The following is a 21457-nucleotide window of genomic DNA, read 5'->3' as shown; positions in this document are numbered from 1 at the left end:
CGATTTAAAAAAAAAATCTCTTGATTTTCGAGACAGGAATGGAAGTTAGGGGTCGTAGTACTAAAACCATTTACCAGAAGATTTTTTTAACATACTGGGTTTCCAGATATTATAAAAAAAATAATGACTGGGTTAAACATTTTAAATTTTATTGTAGGAAGAAATAATAGAAGTGAATCTCGAAAAACTGCCAATAACAAAAAAAAATGCATATTTTAAATAAACAACAGAAGTATAAAATCATGCAGGTTACATTAAGGAACTTAAGAAAACTCCTGATTATTATTATATATTATATATATATTATAGTCTGTTGTATATATATTTTTTACTGCACACTGACAGACCTTGTAATACTTCTATATCAGACTTCTTTAGAGTGAAGTCTGAAATTCTCTGATCACATTTTGAGTCTAATCAGAGAAATGCACCAAAGAAATTTGATGAACACATATTTGTATTTTATTTAATAAATTGTACAAACCACAATTCATTTCTAGAAATAAGATTTCAAATGCAAACGTGAAATTAAGGTGAAGAACAAAAAATTAACAGAAGACGAGACATTTTTTTTATTATACTCTGTTGAAAGGTAGGAATCACCACTAATTTACGGGTTTTACATTAGATAGAAATTCGTTAGGAAAAGCACATTTAGAAGACTTTTTTTTACATCTGAATTTGTGTAAATATGTTTTAAAAATAGAGAAAAACTAACATCGTACAGAAGGGCAGTTAAGCCTAATATTCCTCCGCACTTCTGTGTAATACGTCCTCCTCTAAAAACAATAGTCCACAAAATGATAAAGATTTCAGATAATTACTCGGGTCTAATTCGGGACAACTACACGGTAAAAGCTGATGCTTGATTTTGTTGGCTTTGTTTAATTTGCAAATCTCAAAAAGTGCCTTTTGAAACAAAAACAATAAATAAGATCCGGTTGCAAAGACAGGAAGCGAGGAGAAACTCATGGCGCCCGACTAGAAAGAATCGACAATTATCGGTTGCTATGTTGTGATCTACTCGGTGCCTCTACGCTACAGGATACTCGTCTCCTCAAAAATACAAGGTAAGAAAAAAGAGCAACAACTCTGATGTCGGGAAAGGAAAATGTTTTAATTTTCTTCAGGGAGGGTATTTGGGCGGTCTGTCGCCGCTCAGGCCCTCGAGGTCCCCGGGCCAGTAGAGCTCACAGAATGCCTGAATGGAAAAGACTTGAAGTGGTGTATAATGGCGACGCGCAGCAGGCAGGGTGAAGGGCAGCTAGGCCTGCTTAAAGCTGCTAACCTTCGCCGTTGTCTGAGTCAAATTAGCTTTGTGCTGGGATAATGTTGTCGTTTTATGTTTGGGACGGCTTTATTTTTGCCGACCGTCAGCCTTACAGCATTAGAAACAGGGCCTGTTTTTGTTAAAACATATTAAAACGCATTCCAGTAGTATCACTGATCCAACACAATGCTAATCCGTTAGCTTCTATGTTCACTTGTTAGCTTATGTCTCTGGATAAGCAAATGAACAGTAACCAAGAAGACTTATCCTGAATCATGATCAATGCAAATCACGTTTATCCGCCCAAATGCACGTTTATTAAAAAACACTTAAATCTGTAAGGATAAAGGTGCAAGATAGGAAGTATGATTAAGGAGAAACGCAGGTATATTAGTCGACACTTTTAAGTACCAAAGTAGTTACAACAAAATATACGATTGACGCTGAAAACAAAAAGAAGACACGTCTGTCGTTGGTGTTTCTTTCCCTTTCTTGTTCAAATAAATGTGCTGAAGGCAAACCTATTTATATCTCCTAAATGAGTTTGTTATGCCCATTAAAAAAAAAACTTGTGAAATCCTGTCTACAAACAAACAGCTTTAGGTGGAGGCAGAATGATAGTATTGGACTGTATTTCCCTCGCGGGAAACAACAAGACTTGAAATAATTGGAGTCAATCTCATTGAGAGAGATAAAGATGAAATGCTGCAACCAGAGGCAGTCCCATATTCTATGCTTATTGCAAAGTAGGCCACCCAAAATGTTGAATTATTGCTATGCACAATCACAGTGGTGCACATCACTAATATTTTTACAATTGAGTCATCATATATTTTGTTGGTAATCAAAAAGAAGTCAAGACTTTGATTACCATGAAGTAAGTGTATGTGACAATGTTGTAAATAAATGTATGACTTAAGCTAGGAGGAAATTATGTTGATATGGCCTGGCAAGGCAACACTCAAAATCATTTGTTGATTTTAATAGATAGACTTGAGGCCAATATGATCTTAAAATGTGTTATGAATATTTGTAATACACTGAGATTATGAAACACAAAGACATGAGTCAGTGTTTTCTTCACCATTTGTATTTGGTTTAAATGCCTCAGACTGATGAAATACTGAAATAAACACAGATAATTTTTGTGTTAAAAAATCAGTTTAAAAAAATCTATTAGGTCACATGAGCTTTTAGGGGCATCTTACCCTCCACTATTTAACTGCCAGTTACTTTTTTATATTTGTGCAATATCTTCTTTTAACATTTAAGACTTAATTGCTTGATGGCAACTAAATATCGCTTAGATGTATGCACCTTGAAATTGTACACTTATCCATCCATCCATTTTCTGACACCCTTGTCCCTACTGGGGTCGGGAGGAGTGCTGGTGCCTATCTCCAGCTAACGTTCTGGGCGAGAGGCGGGGTTCACCCTGGACAGGTCGCCAGTCTGTCGCAGGGCAACACAGAGACAGACAGGACAAACAACCATGCACACACACACACACACCTAGGGAGAATTTAGAGAGACCAATTAACCTAACAGTCATATTTTTGGAGGAAGCCGGAGTACCCGGAGAGAACCCACGCATGCACAGGGAGAACATGCAAACTCCATGCAGAAAGACCCCGGGCCGGGAATCGAACCCAGGACCTTCTTGCTGCAAGGCAACAGTCCTACCAACTGCTCCACTGTGCAGCCCACTGTACACTTATGTGAATGTTTTAAACATGTTTTAAAGATGAAACTTTGACCTAATTTATTTTCTTCTTCTTTTGTAGTTATGGATTCGGAGGAGAATGAGGTGGAAAGCAGCAGCGATGCAGGCCCATCGGGGATGGAGGAGCCGTCTGAAAGCGGCATGGGCATGGAATCATCAGAGGCGATGTCCGCAGACAGCAGTGATGCTGCTGCCTCCCACGCGCAGGCCCCAGAATCAGACTGTCATGTGGGACAGAGCTCAGAAGGACTCGTGGTGAGGTTTTCTGAATGTCCTCTTTTGGAAGACAACTTGAATTTAATTAAGCCATCGGAAGACAACATACTGTTTCCACTTGTTTTCCAGGTGTTCATCCCAGAGACCAGCTCCAGCACAGATGTCAGAGTTTCTTCAGTTCATCTTCCAGACTCGTCTTCCGTGGCTCAGTCCACCAGCGTGTCTAGTGTCTCCACGGTGACCCAGTCAGTGCTGGTGTCTGAATCGGCTCAAGTTCTGGTCCACTCCAGTGCTGTGTCAGACGGAGCTATGATGGTTTCTGACTCCACTGCCTCTACCTCATCAGATCTGGGGTCTGCAATCGACAAGATCATAGAGTCCACCATCGGCCCCGATGTCATGAACGGTAATCCCAGTAATTCACACAAATGTGTAAAAGTTTGAGGAATTGTACTTATTTTTCATAGTACAGTGAGTGATGTCTGCTGTGTTTTTAATTAAGGTTGTATAGCTGTCACCAGCGCAGAAGATGGAGGTGCAGAAACTACTCAGTATCTTCTTTTACAAGGACCAGATGACGGTAAGTGTGTTTCATCCATTAACCCACTTTAAATGTTATCATCACTTTCATGAAATGTCTATTTTCAGAGAAGGTATATTATCTTCACCATCATGTGGTGTTGTGCCACGTGAATGTAAAAGCATAAATTTCAGTAAAGCAATAAGATCATCCATACTTTTGTTTCTTTATGGACTCTACACAACTTTTCAAATCCATCTCTGTTTTTTGCATGTTGCAGGGGCTCCTATGGTAGCCCAGATGTCATCTTCAGCCATGTCCAACCGTGCAGCCATTGAGGCTCATGCTGAAGGCCCCACGTCCACCTGCCAGGATCAGGGAGACCTGCAGGGCGGCCTTGAACCGGACCAGCCCGATGATCATCCGGGACACTCCGGTTACAGAGAAGAGAGCAGCAGCCAGCCCGACCAGCCCCAGCATTCCCATCCTTCCCAGTATATGGACTGCAGCGCGGACGGCCCGGACCAGACCGAGGAGTCTTCATCGTCGTTTCTGGAGTGTTCGGGCGAGGAACCCGACCAGACTCGCTCCCAGACCGGCTTCCCTGACTACAGCGGTAACAACAGTGACCAGGACCTTCCTGGATACGTGGAATGCAGTGGAGCCGACTCAAACCCCACCAGCAGAAGCCACTACGTAGTGGATTGTAGCTCTGGGTATCTCCAGCGTGTAGCAGGTGATAGAGAGCAGCCGCATCATTCACGCAGCTACATCGACAGCAGCGCTGACCACCGGACTCAGACCAGTCGACAGTACGCTGGAGAGTCTGGGGGGGAATGTATTGCGGCTGCAGACTCTGAGCAGCCCGGCTGTTCACGATATCAGACAAGACATGACGATGACGACGACGACGATGATGAGCAGAACCAGGATCCAGATCAGCCACAGCACTCTCAGCAGCAGCCACAGCACTCCTGCTACACGGAGAACAGCAACGGCCCTGAGGCATCCCTCTATCACGACGACAGCTCCTCGTCAGACCACCCACTTGCAGACACGGCGGGCACGGGCGGACTTCCTGAGGCGCTGGAATGCAACGAGAGTCAGCCTGGTCTGTACATCAGCAGCAGTGGCACATATGCATCTAATCAAGAACCTGAACAGGCCCAACAGAGCTCCCCGTGTCTGGAGGAGCCTCGAGGCTCCCGGGATGAACAGGGGTTCTCCAGAGACATGGACACGTCAGCTGCGCCACAGGGTTCAGGAGACCACCAGCCGAACCTGGCTGAGTTAGAGGAGATGATGGAGGTGGTGATTGTTCATCAATTCAAGTGCAAAATGTGTCCGTACAAAAGTGTTTCCAAAGACACGCTCATTAACCACATGAGGGACAAACACTTTAAACCCGCCGGTAAGGATTCCGATGACGCATATAAACGAGAAAGCTGAATGGATAGTCGCAATCATATTTTTTATTCCTATTTACCGATTTATTTATTTATTTATTTTTTTGTTATAGGTGAAATATCAATGAAACGGAAACGTGGTCGACCTCCTAAAAGCGAGACGTTAGCTCGTCAAAAAGCAGAGCGAGAAGAGGCAGAAAGGAGGAAAGCAGAAGAGGTGAAGGATGCTGTGAAGCAACCAGAAGAAGAAGTGGACGATATTGTGGACGCTGGCGCCATCGACGATCCAGAAGGTGAGTGGTGGGAAACATTTTCTTTAAACACTCAAACAGATTTCCTCCTGCCATTGTTTAAGTTATAAAACCAACATCTACAGCACTATGCAAAAGTTTTCCTTAAACCTTTTCACATTTTGACTTGTTGCAGTGACACAATTTGTTGCATATTATTGGGATTTTAGGTATTAGGTAACACAAAATAGCACATGATTGTGAAGAGGAAAGAAAAACACGATTTTCAAAGTCTATCAAACAAATTCCTAGATGTTGTGGTGTGTGTTTGTACTGAGCTCAGTTGTTGCTCTGTCTGTTTATTTAGGTTTATTCTCCTGCTGGAAGGTAAAGCAGCTCCTTCAAAGCTACCATGATGCTGCCTCTCTAATAAATGCTATTCTTTGCCAACCTGTGACTTTAGGGGTTTTGTATTTATACTAAGATTAAATTACACAGGTTAACTTGGCTTAACTCAGTCAAGCCATCTTTATTTACCATTAAAAACAGAAAGCAAATAACAAAGTGTTGAGCATGAAAAACATTTGAAATAAAATACTTTTAAAATATCCATCCAGAAATAACAGTATTAGTAAAAGACAAACTTAGAAAAACGATTAACTCATAATCTGTAGTGGGCCAAAATTCAAGTAAAAAGAGTTATGTCTTAAGTACATATTTAAATGTATTACCAAATTACAACCTACAGTTTTTCAATTTATAAAACATATTAAATGCAACATATCAAATTCATTTAACCTTACAATAATGTGTTACATTTTGTTTCTTGTCATATAAAATCTCTATAAAATATATTAAAGTTTGTGATTATAATGTGACAAAATACGAAAGAGTTGAAGTACTGAGGCTAATTTTGCAGAGCATTACAACCTTAACGTTGCTCTTCTGTTTGTCTCCAGAGGACAGCGACTACAACCCAGTAGATCAGGAGATTAAAGGAAGACCTCCAGCTTTCCCGAGGAAACCACCCACTCCCATCTCCTCCTCATCTCAAGGGCGTCCCCGGCGAAAGGTCGGTCGCCCAAGGAAGTACAACGTTTCTGGTGAAGGAAACAGCAGCAAAGGTGAAACGTTGCTTGCATAACCCACATTCAAACTTTTAGCTTGCAGTCGATTCGTCCCTTATCCTCGGTTGTTTGTCACAGAAGCAGAATGCATCTCTAAGTGGTCCAGGCTCAGTGCGGATCCCTCTGCAGCTGAAGAGGCAAGCTCTTCTGGTTTGGGCCAAGGTCTGGGTAGAGAGATTAACGAGGACACAGCTGAGGCAGCGATCAGCCAATCTGACTCCGAGAACAAAGACCCTTCATCAAACTCTCAGCCAGAGGAGGAGTTCCTCCCAAGGAAACGGGGCCGACCTTCTAAGCGCTTCCTACGCAAGAAATATAGGAAGTATATGAACCGCAAGTAAGCTCCAAAGTATTTAAATGTCATGAGTGGCATAAAAAGATTTTATGATATATAAATGACTTATTCGACTTCAATGTGTTCTAGTCGGTACTATAAATCACTCAAACCTCTGCTGCGGCCCCACAACTGCTGGATCTGCGGTTCGCGCTTCCTCACCCAGGAGGACCTGCGCTTTCACATCGACTCTCATGAAGGCAATGACCCAGAGCTGTTTAAGTGCCTCCAGTGCAGCTACCGCTGCAAGCGCTGGTCTTCACTGAAGGTCAGTAGAAACAAAGCAGCTTTCAGGCTCCACATCACTTTGTTATTTGTAGCGGGGGGGGTTTTCTGAAATGTGTCACAAGAAGACTTTTTATCTTTTATGCAGGAGCACATGTTCAATCATGAAGGCACAAAGCCATTTAAATGTGAGGAGTGTGACTACTCAAGTGTTTACAAGAAAGATGTTATTCGACACTCTGCAGTCCACAGCAAAGAGAAGTGAGCAACTTATTTAACAAATATATAAGATTTCCCCATAATTTCTGAAATTACAACTAATAATATCTTTATGATCTTGCAGGAGAAGAAAAAAAGAGTTGGTGAGTAATATATAGCATCCTGTTTAGTAGCTTGTCTCAGATCTTAGGTTGAAATGTATGCAGTCCTTCTGTGTTAAGCCAAGTGTTAGGGTTCTTAAAGTACCACAAAGATCTCCCATATAAGATTTCCTGACATCTTTGAAAGTAACTTACTAAGCAATGTATATTTTCTTTACTAAATGAAAATAAAAATAAGCAACAGAAATATAATTTAAGCCTTTTGACACCCTGCAGGACATACCGCCCTCATCGCATATTTTCTGATTTGATGGGTGGATCTTATCTTTCTGTAGCCCTGTGTTATCTCTCACCAGCGTGTTTGTCTTTTTCATTCCTGCAGGTTCCCAAGGTGTTGGAGTTCCCGTGCCCGGTGTGTGACAAGGTGTACCCGATGCAAAAGAGACTCACCCAACACATGAAAACTCACAGCTCTGAGAAGCCACACATGTGTGACAAGGTGTGGAGTCTTTTCCTATCAAATTCTGCTTTTACGTCACAGTCTTCTGTGTATAAAGAGAATTTCTTGAACCTTCTTTGTTTTTTCGTAGTGTGGAAAATCCTTTAAGAAGAGGTACACATTCAAAATGCACTTATTGACCCACATCCAGAGTCTTGGAGACAAGTCAGTACTGAAAGCTTTATGTTCCCGTTCATCCTTTGGCACCCTTTCACAAGCAATGTTGCAACGACTAAACATATATATATGATTATACATATTGTAAATTTACGTCTATGTACATTTTCAAGGTTCAAGTGCGAGTTTTGCGACTATTCTTGTGAAAACAAGAAGCTGCTGCTCAACCATCAGCTCTCCCACACCAACGACAGGCCCTTCAGGTGTGACTACTGTAAATATTCCACGTCCAAAGAGGAGTTCCTGGTCTCACACATGGCCATCAAACACACAGGTTGGTGTTTGAGTAGAGATTTCATTGTGTCTCCATGTTTCACCCCCCTCCCCTTTATACTGAGTCTGTACTCATGGTATCTCTGCAGGGGAGAAGCCTTTCTCTTGTGATATGTGTCACTTCACCACCAAGCACAGGAAGAACCTGCGTCTCCATGTGCAATGTCGCCACCCAGAGGCCTTTGACGAGTGGTCTCTGGCTCACCCTGAGGAGCCGGTCAGAAGACGAAGGAAACCCTTCTTCACCCTGCAGCAGATAGAGGAGCTCAAACAACAACATGACGACAACAATCCGACATTACAGAACACCATAGTGAGTCCATTTAAACTGTCTTATTAAACAGCACACATCGCTTTGCTGTTTGATATATTTAGCTTTTTTTTTTTTTCCATCATCATTCTTTAGATTACTGTGGATCCTGAAACACTGCAGGCTATGCAGGGGATAGAAAATGCTTCCGTTACCCAGGATGCATTGGGAAATACAACTATAATCTATGAACATGGTCAGTTAATTATTTAGTAAGACATTTCTTCGATATTTTTTAACATGTTAACCGACTTTTTCTAAATCTGTTCCTTAGCTGAGTCTAGTGGTCTGTCTGCTCAAAATGCCCTGGATCTGTTGCTGAACATGAGCAACGCTCGGGAAATTGTTGGAAACTCTTTACAGGTTTGTTAAAAATTGTCTTTTTAAGATATATTTGTAGCAGTTCTTACCAACACTGTGCATACCTTTTTTGCAAATTTTGTCAACATTTTTCTTTAAACAATGGTTTTCTACCTACCACTCTTTCAGGAAGACCAAAATTCCTTTGTCCTTTCAAGACCTTTTTTTATAATGGGAACAGTTTTGCACAACTGAGCTGTGAATCTCTTTTGGTTCTTTAAAGCTCCTATCCAGTCAGTTACGGTGTTTTGGTAGGCGTCTAGTTGTCCTGTACCCAGAAATCTTGACAGTATAAAGCGAGGGACAGAACTTGTTTGGAATTTGTTTGCTTTAAACTTTTCCACAACTCTGTCCCTGAGCTGTCGACTCTGTCCCTTAGTCCTCATGATGAAGTTTGATCTCTAACAAACTTCTGGCATCTTCACAAACTTCAACCATAAATTCTTTAAGTAAATACAGGCTGAAATTCAATGCACCCTATACCTTTATCGTTCTTATTTGCATTTTTTTTATCAAGTCCCTTTTTCTGTCCACTTCACAATTATGTACTATTCTGTTGGTTAATCACATAAGATACGTTAAAATTTGTGGCTGTAATGTGACAAAATGTGAAAGGCTTAATGGGTTAATTATAGTTTTACAAAAATGTGTTAATATTTAGGGTTCTTTTAATTCTTCATGCTTCACAGGTGGCAGTGCTGAAATCAGAAGGAAGTGAAGGGGAAGGTGGAACAGTCGGTGCCCTGGCCGTTGCACCTGGCCAGGGTCAAAAGATCATGACCTTTCATGTGTCTGAGAATGGTGAAGCAGTGCTGCAGGAGGCCTACGAGGCAGCCGCCTCTGAAGCTGGGGAGCTTACCCACATTGCCATAGGAAGCTTCGAGGATGGAGGCGAGTTCAGTGTTGTGGAAGAACCTGCTGGAGAAGTCCACAGCCCCGCATACAGGTGTCTAAAGACTGAGTGGAACACAGAGAATATCTGTTTTGTTTTGTTTCTTAAGTTTGCATTGTTCTGATAAGTGTTTTTAGGTTTTAATCCTATTAAAATACTGTGTTTCAGTGTTGATGAAAGCAGTCAGGGTTTAGACGTCTCTGCATCAGAGAACCTGAAAAATGACAAGTACTATCTAACTTCAGCCCTGGCTGACGGTGTATTGCAGCAAGTAGAGGTAATGACCAGTATTTTTATTTGATGGGTGTGTATAAACGTCGTTTCTAGTTTCTCACATCTGTGCTTCGTCTCTCCTGTTAGCTGAGCAGTGAAGCTCCAGCCTCGCCTACAGCGACGAGCTCTCCCAACACCAAGAGATTTTGCTGCCGCATCTGCATGGAGTCATTCAACGGTCGCTCCGACATGGAGAACCACAAGAGGGCGCACTTGGATTCCAACACTTTTAAATGTCCTGACTGTGATTTCACCTCGACCTCATGGCCTGAAGTGAAGGCAAGTCTATCAGCAGCAGCTTCATAAATTCATTTCTATATCAGATATTTAATATCATTTTAATTGTTAATTTAAGCACCATTTAGTATCAAAGAGGGAAAAAATATTTGTCTCTTCTACACAACGTCCTTAGTCTCACATGGGGATGCACTCCTACCTGCGCCCGCATAAGTGTCCAAGTTGCAGCTTTGCCTCAAAGAATAAGAAAGACTTGCGTCGTCACATGATGACCCACACCAACGAAAAGCCGTTCGCTTGCAAATATTGTGGACAAAGGTTGGGAGCGACCATCTTTTTTTTTTTAATAAGATTTGAGGATGAGATGTGCCGAGCAGCTGTACATGTGACTGGTTCTTTGTTTTGTTTTGTTTTTTCTTTAAGGTTTAACCGTAATGGTCATCTGAAGTTCCACATGGAGCGTCTCCATAGTCAGGATCATCCCACTCGCAAAAGCCGCAGCAATTCATCTCAGCAAACAATCATTGTGAACAGTGACGAAGAGGCCTTAGCCACCCTGCAGTGTAAGCCGCACTCACAAAATAAACGTGGGTAACTCCTTCTTTGAAGTGGTGTGCATAAGACTTTCTTAATACTGTCATAAATATAACATTACACCTATTATGAACATAAAGGAGTCTTCATGAATGTCTATGACTGTTGTCATGAAGTGTCATTCTGTATATAATGACACTTTAGTGCAAAGTTGACACTTTTAATGCGCTTTTAATGGAAACTTTAGTACAGCTTTGCATTGAAAGAGTTATTATTTACTGAATAATGCAAAGTTGGCAACTTTAATGAACTTTTATTGCAACTTTGCAATAAAAGTGTCATTATTTACCAACTGACACTTCATGACGACAGTCTTAAACATTCATGAAGACCCCTTCATGTTCATAACAGATGTTATGTCATGCTTATGACAGTCTTATTCACACCCCTTCAAATAAAGTGTTACCATAACTTGTACATTATATTGCACTGGTGTTGGTCAGTGTAATAAATATGTCATCTGGTTAAAGAAATTAACCAGAAAGCAAGAATTTTAATCTTTGGGAATTATCTCAGTTTAAAGAGATATCAAGATGAGATTCTGCTAACAGTGACTCTCTCTTAAGGTAGAGAAATCCCAGACAGTGAACTGAAGGGAGGTGAGAACTGTGTAGGAAGGCAATGGCCAGGCTAGCTGTTTGCCATTGGTGGAGAGGATTTAGGAAGTTTTCATTGGGTCAAAGTGTCATATTGGCATCTTTGCTGCTCAACCCACAAATGCATTTTCCTTCCCAATGTCACATAATTTAAAAGAAAGTAAACAGCCAAGAAGCATTGTTAAAATGAAGAACTAATTGGCCAACATAATTGTTTGTCTCTTTTTTTTGCTATGATTTGATATAAAACATAATAAATACTACAAGCTGTTCATTTGTTTTTGCAACAGCCTTGCAGGCTCATCAGACAACGATCACTCCAGAGCGGTTGCAGGCGCTTGGTCAGGATCACATCATTGTATCTCAAGAGCAGCCGCTATCCGATCAGGTAACATCATCAGCAGTTCTAGTGTTAACGTTACTAAAATCATCATTTACTTATTTGAAAATTAAGTGAATGATTTTTGCTTGTTGTTTGAATATGTGAAAACATCCATTTCTATGTGCATTCGTCAGGAGGAAGGGCCGTACATCCAGCAGATAACCACCATCGATGGTCAGACTGTTCAGCACCTGATGACTGGAGATAACCAGGTGACAGAAGTAAGAGACACTTTGCTGATTCATTGGGCTAATTTATTTGGAGTCCCATGACAAACTATGGGAAAAAGGCATTATAAATAATCAAAGATATGTATTTCTTTTATGTAGTTCCTAAAATCACATTACAAAGTTTTAAGTACAGTTTTCTTGATTTTTATGTCTGGTCGTTTTAATAAGAAACTAAACGTCGCCTGCTCACGTATAATTATTACATTTATAAAGCTTAAGCTGCAGTATGTGTATCATTTGTGGGGTTTTTTTTCTTTTTCAGGTTCAGTATATCATCTCACAGGATGGAGTTGAGCACTTAATTCCTCAGGAGTATGTTGTAGTTTCTGATGGTAACCAAATTCAGGTGAGTAATATTCAGTTTCTCTCAGTTAACCACTTTTCCCAATGAAAGCCTTCAATGTCTGAAGGTGTTTTTCTGCTGGGCAGATGCCTGATGGACACATTATCCAGTACGAGCATGAACAGCCGGTAAGGCAGACTCGATTTATTTTAAACTTAATGTCGGTAAATTAAACTGATTAAAGGGAGGTGGTTGATGCTGGATAATCTGCAATGAGACGTTTTGGGTTTTTTTGTTGTTGTTTATTTGCTATATATGTTTGTGCAGATTGCTGTAAGTCATGATGGGCAGATCCAGTACGTACCTGTCAGCTCTCAAGCTCAGGTGGTGAACACGGAGGACCTGGAAGCTGCAGCACATTCTGCTGTCACAGGTTAGGTTTGTGGAGAAATTTTTTAAAGATTGCATTAATTTATATACATGTCTCACATTTATTAATAATAATAATAATAATAATAAAAATATTCTGATCATATTCACAGCAGCTTAAGACTTCCCTAAGATCTCCATGTGAATGATGGCACATATAGAAAACCTAACACCAATGTGAAGGCTTTCAGGAATCTCTGCTTCAATTTAAATACTAAGGACGCTGTATTTTCTATTGTACTTATTCTGATATTCCATCACGTTGGTACCCCTGCATATATTACATGATGTTTCCTCAGATTGTGCTGAATTTCAATATAAATATGGGAGGTTTGTGGACCTTAATTATCAGCTTAAATTTTACTTAGGAGAAGAAAATGCCATTTATATATATATATATAAGGCTTATTTTCTTTAGAGTCTTGCTCACTGCTCAATATGCAAATGCTACTTTCAAATGCCATCTAAAGGAATCATGTACACAAAATCAGACTGTTTTTTATTTATTTATTTATCTCTTGAAGCTAAAATTGTTGCTTTTAGTTGGACAAAACTACTTTAAAATATACAACAAATTCTGTGAGCTTCTGTCACGTTTCTCTCCCTCCTTCCTCAACAACCTCAAGTGGGATGCCAGCTTTTTAATAATAATAATAAACATAACTTTTCTTCTTGCAGCTGTAGCAGATGCGGCCATGGGGCAGACCCAAACACTTTACACTGAGGCTACACCGGAGCAGCTGGAGCAGCTGCAGCAGCAGGGCATCCCCTATGATGTCATTACCTTCACCAACGAGTAGAGACGTACATGCGAGCTCAGAAAACCGCGACCTCAACTCATATATGCATCCATGCATTCACAAGGCTGCGAACCGAAGCCTCGTCTTGCAAAAGATTAACAGCTTGTGGAAAATAAATGCACATTTTCAGACTTGTTGCTTCTAAATTATTAATAGGGGCTGCACGTTTCAGAGTACATTTGAACAAGGTTTGTCTGTTTTGTGAGTTTAAGAACGGTGTTTGTGTGCCTGAGCTGCTTCAACTCGCAAGACAATGTTATCTAACATGTTTTAGAAAATGTAAAATTTTTGTTTTTAGTTTTATAAGAGAAATGAAGGACAAAAGGGAGTGTTTATTTTATATTCATATTAAGTTAATTGTTTAGTATTTTACAACTGAGTTATGAAATATTTATGTAAATACGTTTTTCATTAGTCGTTTGCTTTATTATGGATGATGTGTTTTGAGTTGCTAAGACATGTATCATAAGTTAAAAGCTAACACCAAATAAATGGCTTTGTGTATAAATGTCTAGAGCCTTTTGCATGTGTCTACGAAACAGTTTTTGTTGTTGCTGTTGGGAGATCGTGGAAGCAGCAGAGATGCATGACCTTGCTATTTAGAGGATGTGAAATATTTTTGGTTTGTAATACTAGAATTATCTAAAAGAAATTAAAGTAAATCAACATTTTGAAGAGAAAAAATTACATAAAAAAAAAACATGTTTAAAGATACTCATGTAATGACATGCAGTCGTGTAAGACGTAAAGAAAATATCACACAAGGTGCTGATCAACCAATCAGAAGCAAAGTCTGCTTCTGAGCCAGAAGTCCATAATGGTCCGACTGGGTCCAACGTTTTAGTTCTGTCTGCTGGTCAGTCTGTTGTTGACATTTTCTCCTTTCCTCTATTCTTTTTTTCTCTTTGTGTTTATTTGTTCACTGTATTTCACATTTTAATGAAAGCATTTCATATTTAATTGCAGCACATTTGGCCTAGAATAGTATTTTGCTGGCCATTAGAAGTAACACTGAAGAGGGAAAACTGCATATGAGAACTAGAAAAGTGAATGTTACCCTAATGCTAAATGTATGTTCTGGAGGAACATTTGCTGTTTCAGGGGATGGTTTTATTTTTTTTCATAATTCCAAGAAAATTTCCACATGAGTAATCACAGCAAGAGACTGCAGCAAATATGCTTATTATGTCAGTTTTTTTTCTGCTGTTGAAAGAATAACTTCCCTCTTCCCTGAGGAGCTGCCTATAATTGTCTTACAAGAGGGAAAAAACTCTTTACAGGCGCTGAGACTCGGTGAAGATGAAGATTCTCTTTATGTTGTTCTGCTTCTTGCAAGGTATGGCAAAGCAACAGTTTGGGATTTTCCCCTAATTAGATTTTACTGAAACATGAAAATTGACTTCTTGTTTTCCAGAGAACTGCCTCCTAAAAGCACAGCCGAGGACTGAGGAGGTTCAGCACATTGTGCTGAGACTCGTGTTTCCTCCGTTTTACAACGGCTACAACAAGTCCTGCTGTAAACTGTATCCTGGCCAATGCTACAAAGTGCTGGACAGTGCAGGGTACACCTGTGATTCACTGAGGGGAAGAGTCACCACAACGGAGGAAGACGGATGGATCGAGTTCAGGATATCAAACGTGCAGGTCGGAGATGCGGGTTATTACAGATGTGCGGTTCTGGGAATCCAGAACCACATTTATTCTGACCACTATGTGGAGGTGTTTGGTAAGTAAGCCTGCATGAAAATATTTATCCTGCAATATAATTTCTTGATGTGCAAAGGAAACCTTTTCCTTTAGGTCTTGCTCTAAACTCAGATTTCTGAACTGATGATTTTGCAGAAACCTCTGATCACTACAGCAAGTCTCAGTTTCCACTGACAACCCCAGCAGTCAGGGTCCCAAGCAGCTTCACAACACTCCTGGCCTCTACTGTACTGGTCCCAGTGCAGGACTTCAGAGACAATGACAGGTCTGCAGTCTTTTCTTTGTATTGTTTGTGATTTATAAGGTATAACTGAATTTCATAACATGTCTCTCTTTCAGAGCCTCCTGGAATTTTCGCATGCTGCTCTTTGTCACTGTGTCCATCACAGCCATGATCTCTGTTGTATCTGTTGTTGTTGCTGTTTGCTGTAAAGTCAAAGCAAAACGCAAAAAGTCAAGTAAGCATTTTCCTGAAACTCATTACACCTCTCCAATGTGACTGTCTGCCAGTCTGTCTGTTTTGGGGTTTATTTATAGAGAAGCCAGCCAGTGTAATGCCTTGTTGTTTTTATTCCTGTTTTGTAGACGTTCATGGAGAAGCTCTGTGTGAGTCACAGAAACGAGACGCCCCGGTAGGTGCAGAACTGGGAGCCAGCTGTGACTTTGACTCACTGCCCGGCTTACAAGGAGATATTGTTGTTTTGAACTTCCTCTACTCCGCAATCCCTGAATACACGTCGTCTCTTTCAGGAAATGAGTGGAATCGTCTATGCAATAGTGGACTTTAAGCCTCGTCAGAAACCTGAGGGGGTGTATGCAAACCTGGAAGAGCAGAGAACTGGAGAAAGCATCTCTCAAGCGGACAATGCTGGGACAGTGGAGTACTCCACATTGGCAATCCAGCTGTGATTCGAACCGTCTGAGGGTATTTATACCCACAAACCAGAGGACCCAAAGTCCAGTCCTCTAGAGCTGCAGTCCTGCAACCTTTATGTGCATCTGCTCCAACACACCAGAATCAAATGAATGGCTCGTTACCAGGTCTCTGCAGAGCTGAATGAAACTTGATGTGGGCATTCAGCTGTCTGATTTAGGTGTCTGAAAGTGGTAGGATGGTAGGTGTGGAGGACTGGACTTTACCTTGAATACCTTGAAAAGTTTCATATTTTTTCACAAACTTCTATGTGTTTTATTAGGATTGTGATAGAGTCAGACCAGCAGAAAGCAGTGCGTAATTGTGAAGTGGAAGGTAAACAATAAAAAAATTTTTAAGACATTTTTTAAACTCAGAGTCTGAGCCGTGGTTTACATTGATATTCTACCTCCCCAACTCTACACAACCAGCTTTTGCTGCCGTTATCTCTGTAAATCTTGGGATGCCTCTTTGTTTATTTGATTTTTAGTTAGGATTGCAGTAAGTAACCATTCATTTTCATTTTGCAGTCATGGACTACGTTGTGCCGGTGTATCAAATAAAATCCCAATGAAGTGTCTTGAAATTTATAGTGACAAATAGACAAAATGTGAAAAAGTACAAGTGGTAAAATTAAAGCAATTTAGAGGCAAATGGCAGCCTATAACATGCTTTTCACCCATTCATGAAGTTCTAGTTATTAAACAAAAAAGAAAGGTTCCTCTGTGAGTTTCCAGTTGAACTGCAGCATTGATTTCTTAACTTTCCCTTTAAATAGTTTGCCTATGTTGACGCATTTGCATGTAAATCTACAGCACAACATCAAAGTATTAAACTCTTTTGTTACTAAGACAATTTAAAAAACTGTTTTCTGTGACTTTCCCCCTCTGTTTGTGTTCACTTGCTGCGGTGTCAGCAGCCTTACCAGATCAGGTTGACATGTTATCTAATTTTGTATCAATGTTTGTTTTTATCTGTGTCTACTACATTACATCAGTGGTGGCCAGCCCTCTACTATTCTGAGAGCCAATCTCCCTCCCAGCATGCTCCCAGTGCTCCCAGAGCCTCAGCTGAGGCATCTGCTCTTGCTTTTTCATGTTGTCCAATTCAAACAGACAGCGGTAAAAGACGATCCCAGCAGTCGTCAGGCTGCATGTGAGCTATGTGGGGGAGGGGAGGCTCTGTCTGCTTAATTTCAACTTCTTGGCTCAGCAGAAAAATGTTGCCCACCTGCACTCTGTCAGTCAAAGTTCAACGGACCACAGGGTCACGCCAGCTGGAAGTGTAAATACACTTTGCATTTTATTCCAGGGGGGTTTGATGCCCTAAATCTTGCTCCTGACTAGATATTCAGCCATGCTGTCAGCACCTTAGTGGAGGGAGAGAGCTGCTCTCCATGTTTATATGTGGTGAGTTCAATCTGTTGTATTGACTGTGTATTTTATGACAATCATAGCTCCTCAGTGTTAGTTGGGTAATCTTTTCTCCTGTAAGGATGATTTCTCCTCCAGTCGTTTCTCCTCCAAATCTCTAGTTCCAATATTTGCTTTCATCTTGGAAGCAGAAAACTCAATATTTGAAATCTATTGTACGATTGTACAATTCAACAACTATGAAAAAGAAATCTTAGCTGTCAATTTTGTGCCAGTTTAATTGTATAACAAATTATATCTTTTAGATTCTTGGTAAGTTATTTTCTAAATTCCATTCCTTAAAGGGACAGTACATATTATGTGTTTTCCAGCCACAATAACACAATCAAATTAACTATGTTACTTTTAGTAAAATAAAAATGCTATATATATCAAGTATGACTTAAAAGACATTTGACTTCGTAATTTAACGCCTTGAAACTGGGCCTCTGTCTCTTTAAGAAACTCCTACTCTTGTCATCACAACATTGCTCTTCCATTTTCCGCTTAACAATGTTTTTTTTTTTTTACCAGCGTTTCATTGAGAGGTAGCTCATATAATGAGCTCAGGAGATGTGAAGTGGCACCAGGTCTTTGCTAATAGCTGCTGGCTAGTCTGAAGGAGACATGGGTCAGTCAGTGGGGTAGAGGTGGCAGCGCTGAGAGGCGGATGGTGGGAAGATTGAAAACTGTAACCCCAAGGAGGAGCTGCACCTCAAAGGCGACGCTCAGTCCCACCAAGAGTTTTGCACAGCTTATTGGTTGCCATGGGAGATTAAAGGATTTCACAAACATGCATGAAAGATTCAATGCAACACTTCAGGTATGTTATTGATGAGGGAATAATGTCATGGCATAATGCAAAGCTCAAAAAGATCAATTTTACATAGTACTTCCCCTTCAAAAGCTAGACATGATAAACTTTAAGCCTCAGATTTTCTCATGGAAACACTCAACAAGCATTAAGCAAACTTGAATACGGTACAGATTACCTTTCAAAAGTACGAAGAAATTGCATAATTTTCTCTGTTGTTTATTGAAGAGTCTGAGCATCTGTACTCGGACATGTTCATCACTGCAGCAATCATCAAATCAGTGCTAATGATTTTAGCGCAATTTTATTGTGATTATCTTTTGATTCCTTTCTAAGATAAGAAAATGTGTTATTTTGTTATTTACTTTTTTAAGTCTTCAATACATTTGAACAGGTCGTAAGAAAACTTGCACGTCAGGTTTGGGAGACAGGGACAGGTGTGCTCTTGCCTTATCCCACTGTACGGCACCTGAAAGTGGGACAAAAGAGAAGAATTGAGAGGAGGAGATGGACTAATCTGACATTTTAATCTTTTATCAGTTGACATGTGGAGATACTTCAAAGCGTCTTTTACTGAACCGCAGAGGTGGATTCAGTCCTTGCTGAGCAAACTTTTCACTCGTCTAGATTATCAAAGAGATCCATGACTCTAATCGCCTCATTCGGTGTGGACAAGATCAATTGCCTCTGCAGTTATCATCAGCTTTTACAACGCTCCGGCCAACACTGCCAACACTTGATATCTAAATTATTTCATCTAAATCTCTCACTGCAAGTGTGGGATGCATGAGTGACAGGTTCAGTGTGTGTGAGACTGATGCTGGAAGATAACTGAAATGATAAAGTATTCACGCATCTTGAATTTTTGTTTTACGACAATGCTGCCATCACAAATAATTAAGTCTTTAGATGAAAAAAAGAAAATCATCTTGAAGTGGTGCAAGACCTTAGTTTTTCAAGACAAAATAATAATCCAAAATACTCGAACAACCTTTTGTTGCCATTACAGCTACAAATATGCCAGAGTAAGCATGCTTAGCAACCGCATACATGTTGGGATGAAATCACACACCGGCAGACTTTTGCTTTACTTCCACCTGACAACTCTGGACTAGTCTTTGCTGGTCTGTTATGTAACATCCCAGTGAAACACACTATACTTTTTATTTGCTGTAGTTGTGGTTGCTGTATTTGGATCCACCTTGAAGCTCAACGGGTGGCATTCATCCCCTTCCACTCCTAGTGAGATGCACATCCTCTGATTGCTCTTCCACAGACTAACGGCACAGCATTCAAGATGACCACACTGCTCATCTTTTTCACAGGTCTGCAGGACAAGCAGAGGGACAATGAGGCAGCAATTCAAACAGCAACTTAGTCTAAAAGGTTTTCTTATTGAAACATTAACAGATGAAAGAACAAATGCAAAGTGATTATAAATTCATCTCATTATTGTAATGGAAGCACGCTACAATAACTTCAAATATTGTGACATTTTTATTTCAATTATGTGTCATCTTCATAGTTGAATTATAAATGACAAATGCTTGGGAAATTGAGATGATTTCCTTTTGGATTTTTCCAAAAGACTAAAGCAGAAGAGGATGTGGTCTGCTGTGTAATTCAATTAAACATAATTATCCAGAAACGCAACCTGTTCAATTAGGCTTTAACATCGGGCACAAAGTTTTTTATATTTATATTACAGAGAAATCAGCGTAGTGCATTAATTATTTATTTTTTTTATAAGTTTCAAACAAAAGACGCATAACTGGTGGGACGCTTCATGTTATCAGCTACTTACATTTTAAATGTCAAACAACAAATGCATCAGTAACTATGTATAATTACTGAAGATGTTTCTATTAGCAACAGTTACATTCCTTAAAAGTAGCTTATTTTCAATCTGATAAAAACAAACTGTTTTAAAATTAAGCTATTTCAATATCACCTAAAAATAATACTATTACAGAGACACTTTGTTACTGAAAATTAATTTGACAAAATCAAAAAAACTGTTGCAAATATGTAATAACATCTTATTTTAGTCCAAAAAGGTTTTGTCACTAACTAACAACAGCCTCCAAGTTTCCCACTCACCGATGGGGCCACAGCTCCTCTGGACAGCCTCATAGTCACCAGCAGGAAGGACAGACAGACGGCACGGATGTCCATGTCAGCAGCAGGGATTCTCTGAAATGTTGACAGTGCGTCTGCAGCGCTTTACACTGGCAGGTTCAGACCCTTCAGGCAGTAATGAAGGGTTGCAGAACTTCTCAGAAACAGAGAGGATGCTCACTCTCTCCTTCTCTTTATCCACCTGCAGCCTCCACCCCACCCAACACCCCACTCACTACATCTGACATTTCCCCACACCCTCCCTTTGTCGTCATCTGGAAGATGAAGGTTCTCTTCACTCCTCCTGTGCTTGTAGATTTCTGCCTCCTGCATGAGATGGCTAACTCTCAAATAAACTCCAAACATCATCGCTTCAAATTTAAGAGAATATGTACAGATTACATAAAGGTCAGAGAATTTCCTCAGGCTAAAGAACAGACAAAACAAGTTGGAATAGAAAGAGAGTAACAATGGCTAAACAAAGGACAGGACGTCACGGAAACATATTTTCAAACTAGTATCTAAAAATGTAGCAAGAATATGTGTTCAGTCCTTATGACTAGATACTTTACAGAGGAACTGTTGCAAGTCTTTAAGGCCTCCATCTACAGACCATGAGATTGGATTGTAATAGTGTAATAAATAATGTTCCCATGAAATGATAAAACATCTGTTTTATCATTTCATGGGAGAGGTGAAACTGTTTGTGCTCTCAGCTGAAACTGTTTGTACCTGTTTTTGATCATTTTATCTTGTTCGTATGCACACGGCCATCTCTTAACCTCCA

The 21457-nt window shown here is 40.2% G+C and overlaps 3 protein-coding genes across 5 annotated transcripts; 2 read left to right on the top strand and 1 right to left on the bottom strand.

Moving 5' to 3' along the window:
• Nucleotides 1-817: 817 nt before the first annotated feature.
• LOC116726441 (zinc finger protein 335) lies at nt 818-14214 on the top strand. Of its 3 annotated transcripts, none has more exons than XM_032573193.1 (28): nt 818-1070; nt 3055-3248; nt 3339-3615; nt 3712-3789; nt 4010-5140; nt 5249-5428; nt 6325-6489; nt 6571-6829; nt 6917-7094; nt 7200-7312; nt 7395-7413; nt 7754-7870; nt 7962-8035; nt 8161-8321; nt 8410-8633; nt 8727-8826; nt 8905-8993; nt 9680-9936; nt 10051-10159; nt 10243-10434; nt 10568-10710; nt 10816-10955; nt 11873-11970; nt 12099-12185; nt 12457-12540; nt 12624-12665; nt 12805-12915; nt 13585-13708. In XM_032573193.1, exons 2-27 carry the CDS (start codon nt 3057-3059, stop codon nt 12913-12915), a joined length of 4620 nt encoding a protein of 1539 aa, XP_032429084.1. In that variant the 5' UTR covers nt 818-1070; nt 3055-3056; the 3' UTR covers nt 13585-13708. The 3 variants fall into 3 exon arrangements, with proteins under 3 accessions (XP_032429084.1, XP_032429077.1, XP_032429068.1); XM_032573186.1 differs by having other exon boundaries at nt 820-1070; nt 12099-12176; nt 12805-12910; nt 13585-14214; XM_032573177.1 differs by having other exon boundaries at nt 820-1070; nt 12805-12910; nt 13585-14214.
• Nucleotides 14215-14326: 112 nt separating this feature from the next.
• Nucleotides 14327-17181, top strand: LOC116726460 (uncharacterized). The gene is made up of 6 exons (XM_032573203.1): nt 14327-15042; nt 15121-15432; nt 15549-15678; nt 15753-15871; nt 15999-16045; nt 16164-17181. The coding sequence occupies exons 1-6, from the start codon at nt 15006-15008 to the stop codon at nt 16320-16322; spliced, it is 804 nt and encodes a 267-aa protein (XP_032429094.1). The 5' UTR covers nt 14327-15005; the 3' UTR covers nt 16323-17181.
• A 1574-nt stretch (nt 17182-18755) lies between these two features.
• Nucleotides 18756-21350, bottom strand: prok1 (prokineticin 1). Its single transcript, XM_032568100.1, has 3 exons — nt 20653-21350; nt 19754-19879; nt 18756-19021 (listed from the first exon to the last, which is right to left on the bottom strand). The coding sequence occupies exons 1-3, from the start codon at nt 20725-20727 to the stop codon at nt 18914-18916; spliced, it is 309 nt and encodes a 102-aa protein (XP_032423991.1). The 5' UTR covers nt 20728-21350; the 3' UTR covers nt 18756-18913.
• Between the last annotated feature and the right edge of the window lie 107 nt (nt 21351-21457).

This window comes from Xiphophorus hellerii, chromosome 1 (assembly GCF_003331165.1).
Source record: "Xiphophorus hellerii strain 12219 chromosome 1, Xiphophorus_hellerii-4.1, whole genome shotgun sequence".
NCBI classification, from domain to species: Eukaryota; Metazoa; Chordata; class Actinopteri; order Cyprinodontiformes; family Poeciliidae; genus Xiphophorus; species Xiphophorus hellerii.
Note: the sequence above shows the minus strand (reverse complement) of the source record. Positions and strands in the feature narration are given on the sequence as shown.

Coding starts and splice junctions, on each gene's coding strand:
- LOC116726441 (XM_032573177.1), top strand. CDS start 3,057: ATGGATTCGGAGGAGAATGAGGTGGAAAGCAGCAGCGATGCAGGCCCA. Junction 8,994..9,679: donor TTGTTGGAAACTCTTTACAG/GTTTGTTAAAAA, acceptor CATGCTTCACAG/GTGGCAGTGCTGAAATCAGA. Junction 12,666..12,804: donor AGTACGAGCATGAACAGCCG/GTAAGGCAGACT, acceptor ATGTTTGTGCAG/ATTGCTGTAAGTCATGATGG.
- LOC116726460 (XM_032573203.1), top strand. CDS start 15,006: ATGAAGATTCTCTTTATGTTGTTCTGCTTCTTGCAAG. Junction 15,043..15,120: donor GTTGTTCTGCTTCTTGCAAG/GTATGGCAAAGC, acceptor CTTGTTTTCCAG/AGAACTGCCTCCTAAAAGCA. Junction 16,046..16,163: donor CACAGAAACGAGACGCCCCG/GTAGGTGCAGAA, acceptor CGTCTCTTTCAG/GAAATGAGTGGAATCGTCTA.
- prok1 (XM_032568100.1), bottom strand. CDS start 20,727: ATGGACATCCGTGCCGTCTGTCTGTCCTTCCTGCTGGTGACTATGAGG. Junction 19,880..20,652: donor GAGGAGCTGTGGCCCCATCG/GTGAGTGGGAAA, acceptor CTTGTCCTGCAG/ACCTGTGAAAAAGATGAGCA. Junction 19,022..19,753: donor GCCACCCGTTGAGCTTCAAG/GTGGATCCAAAT, acceptor TCCCACTTTCAG/GTGCCGTACAGTGGGATAAG.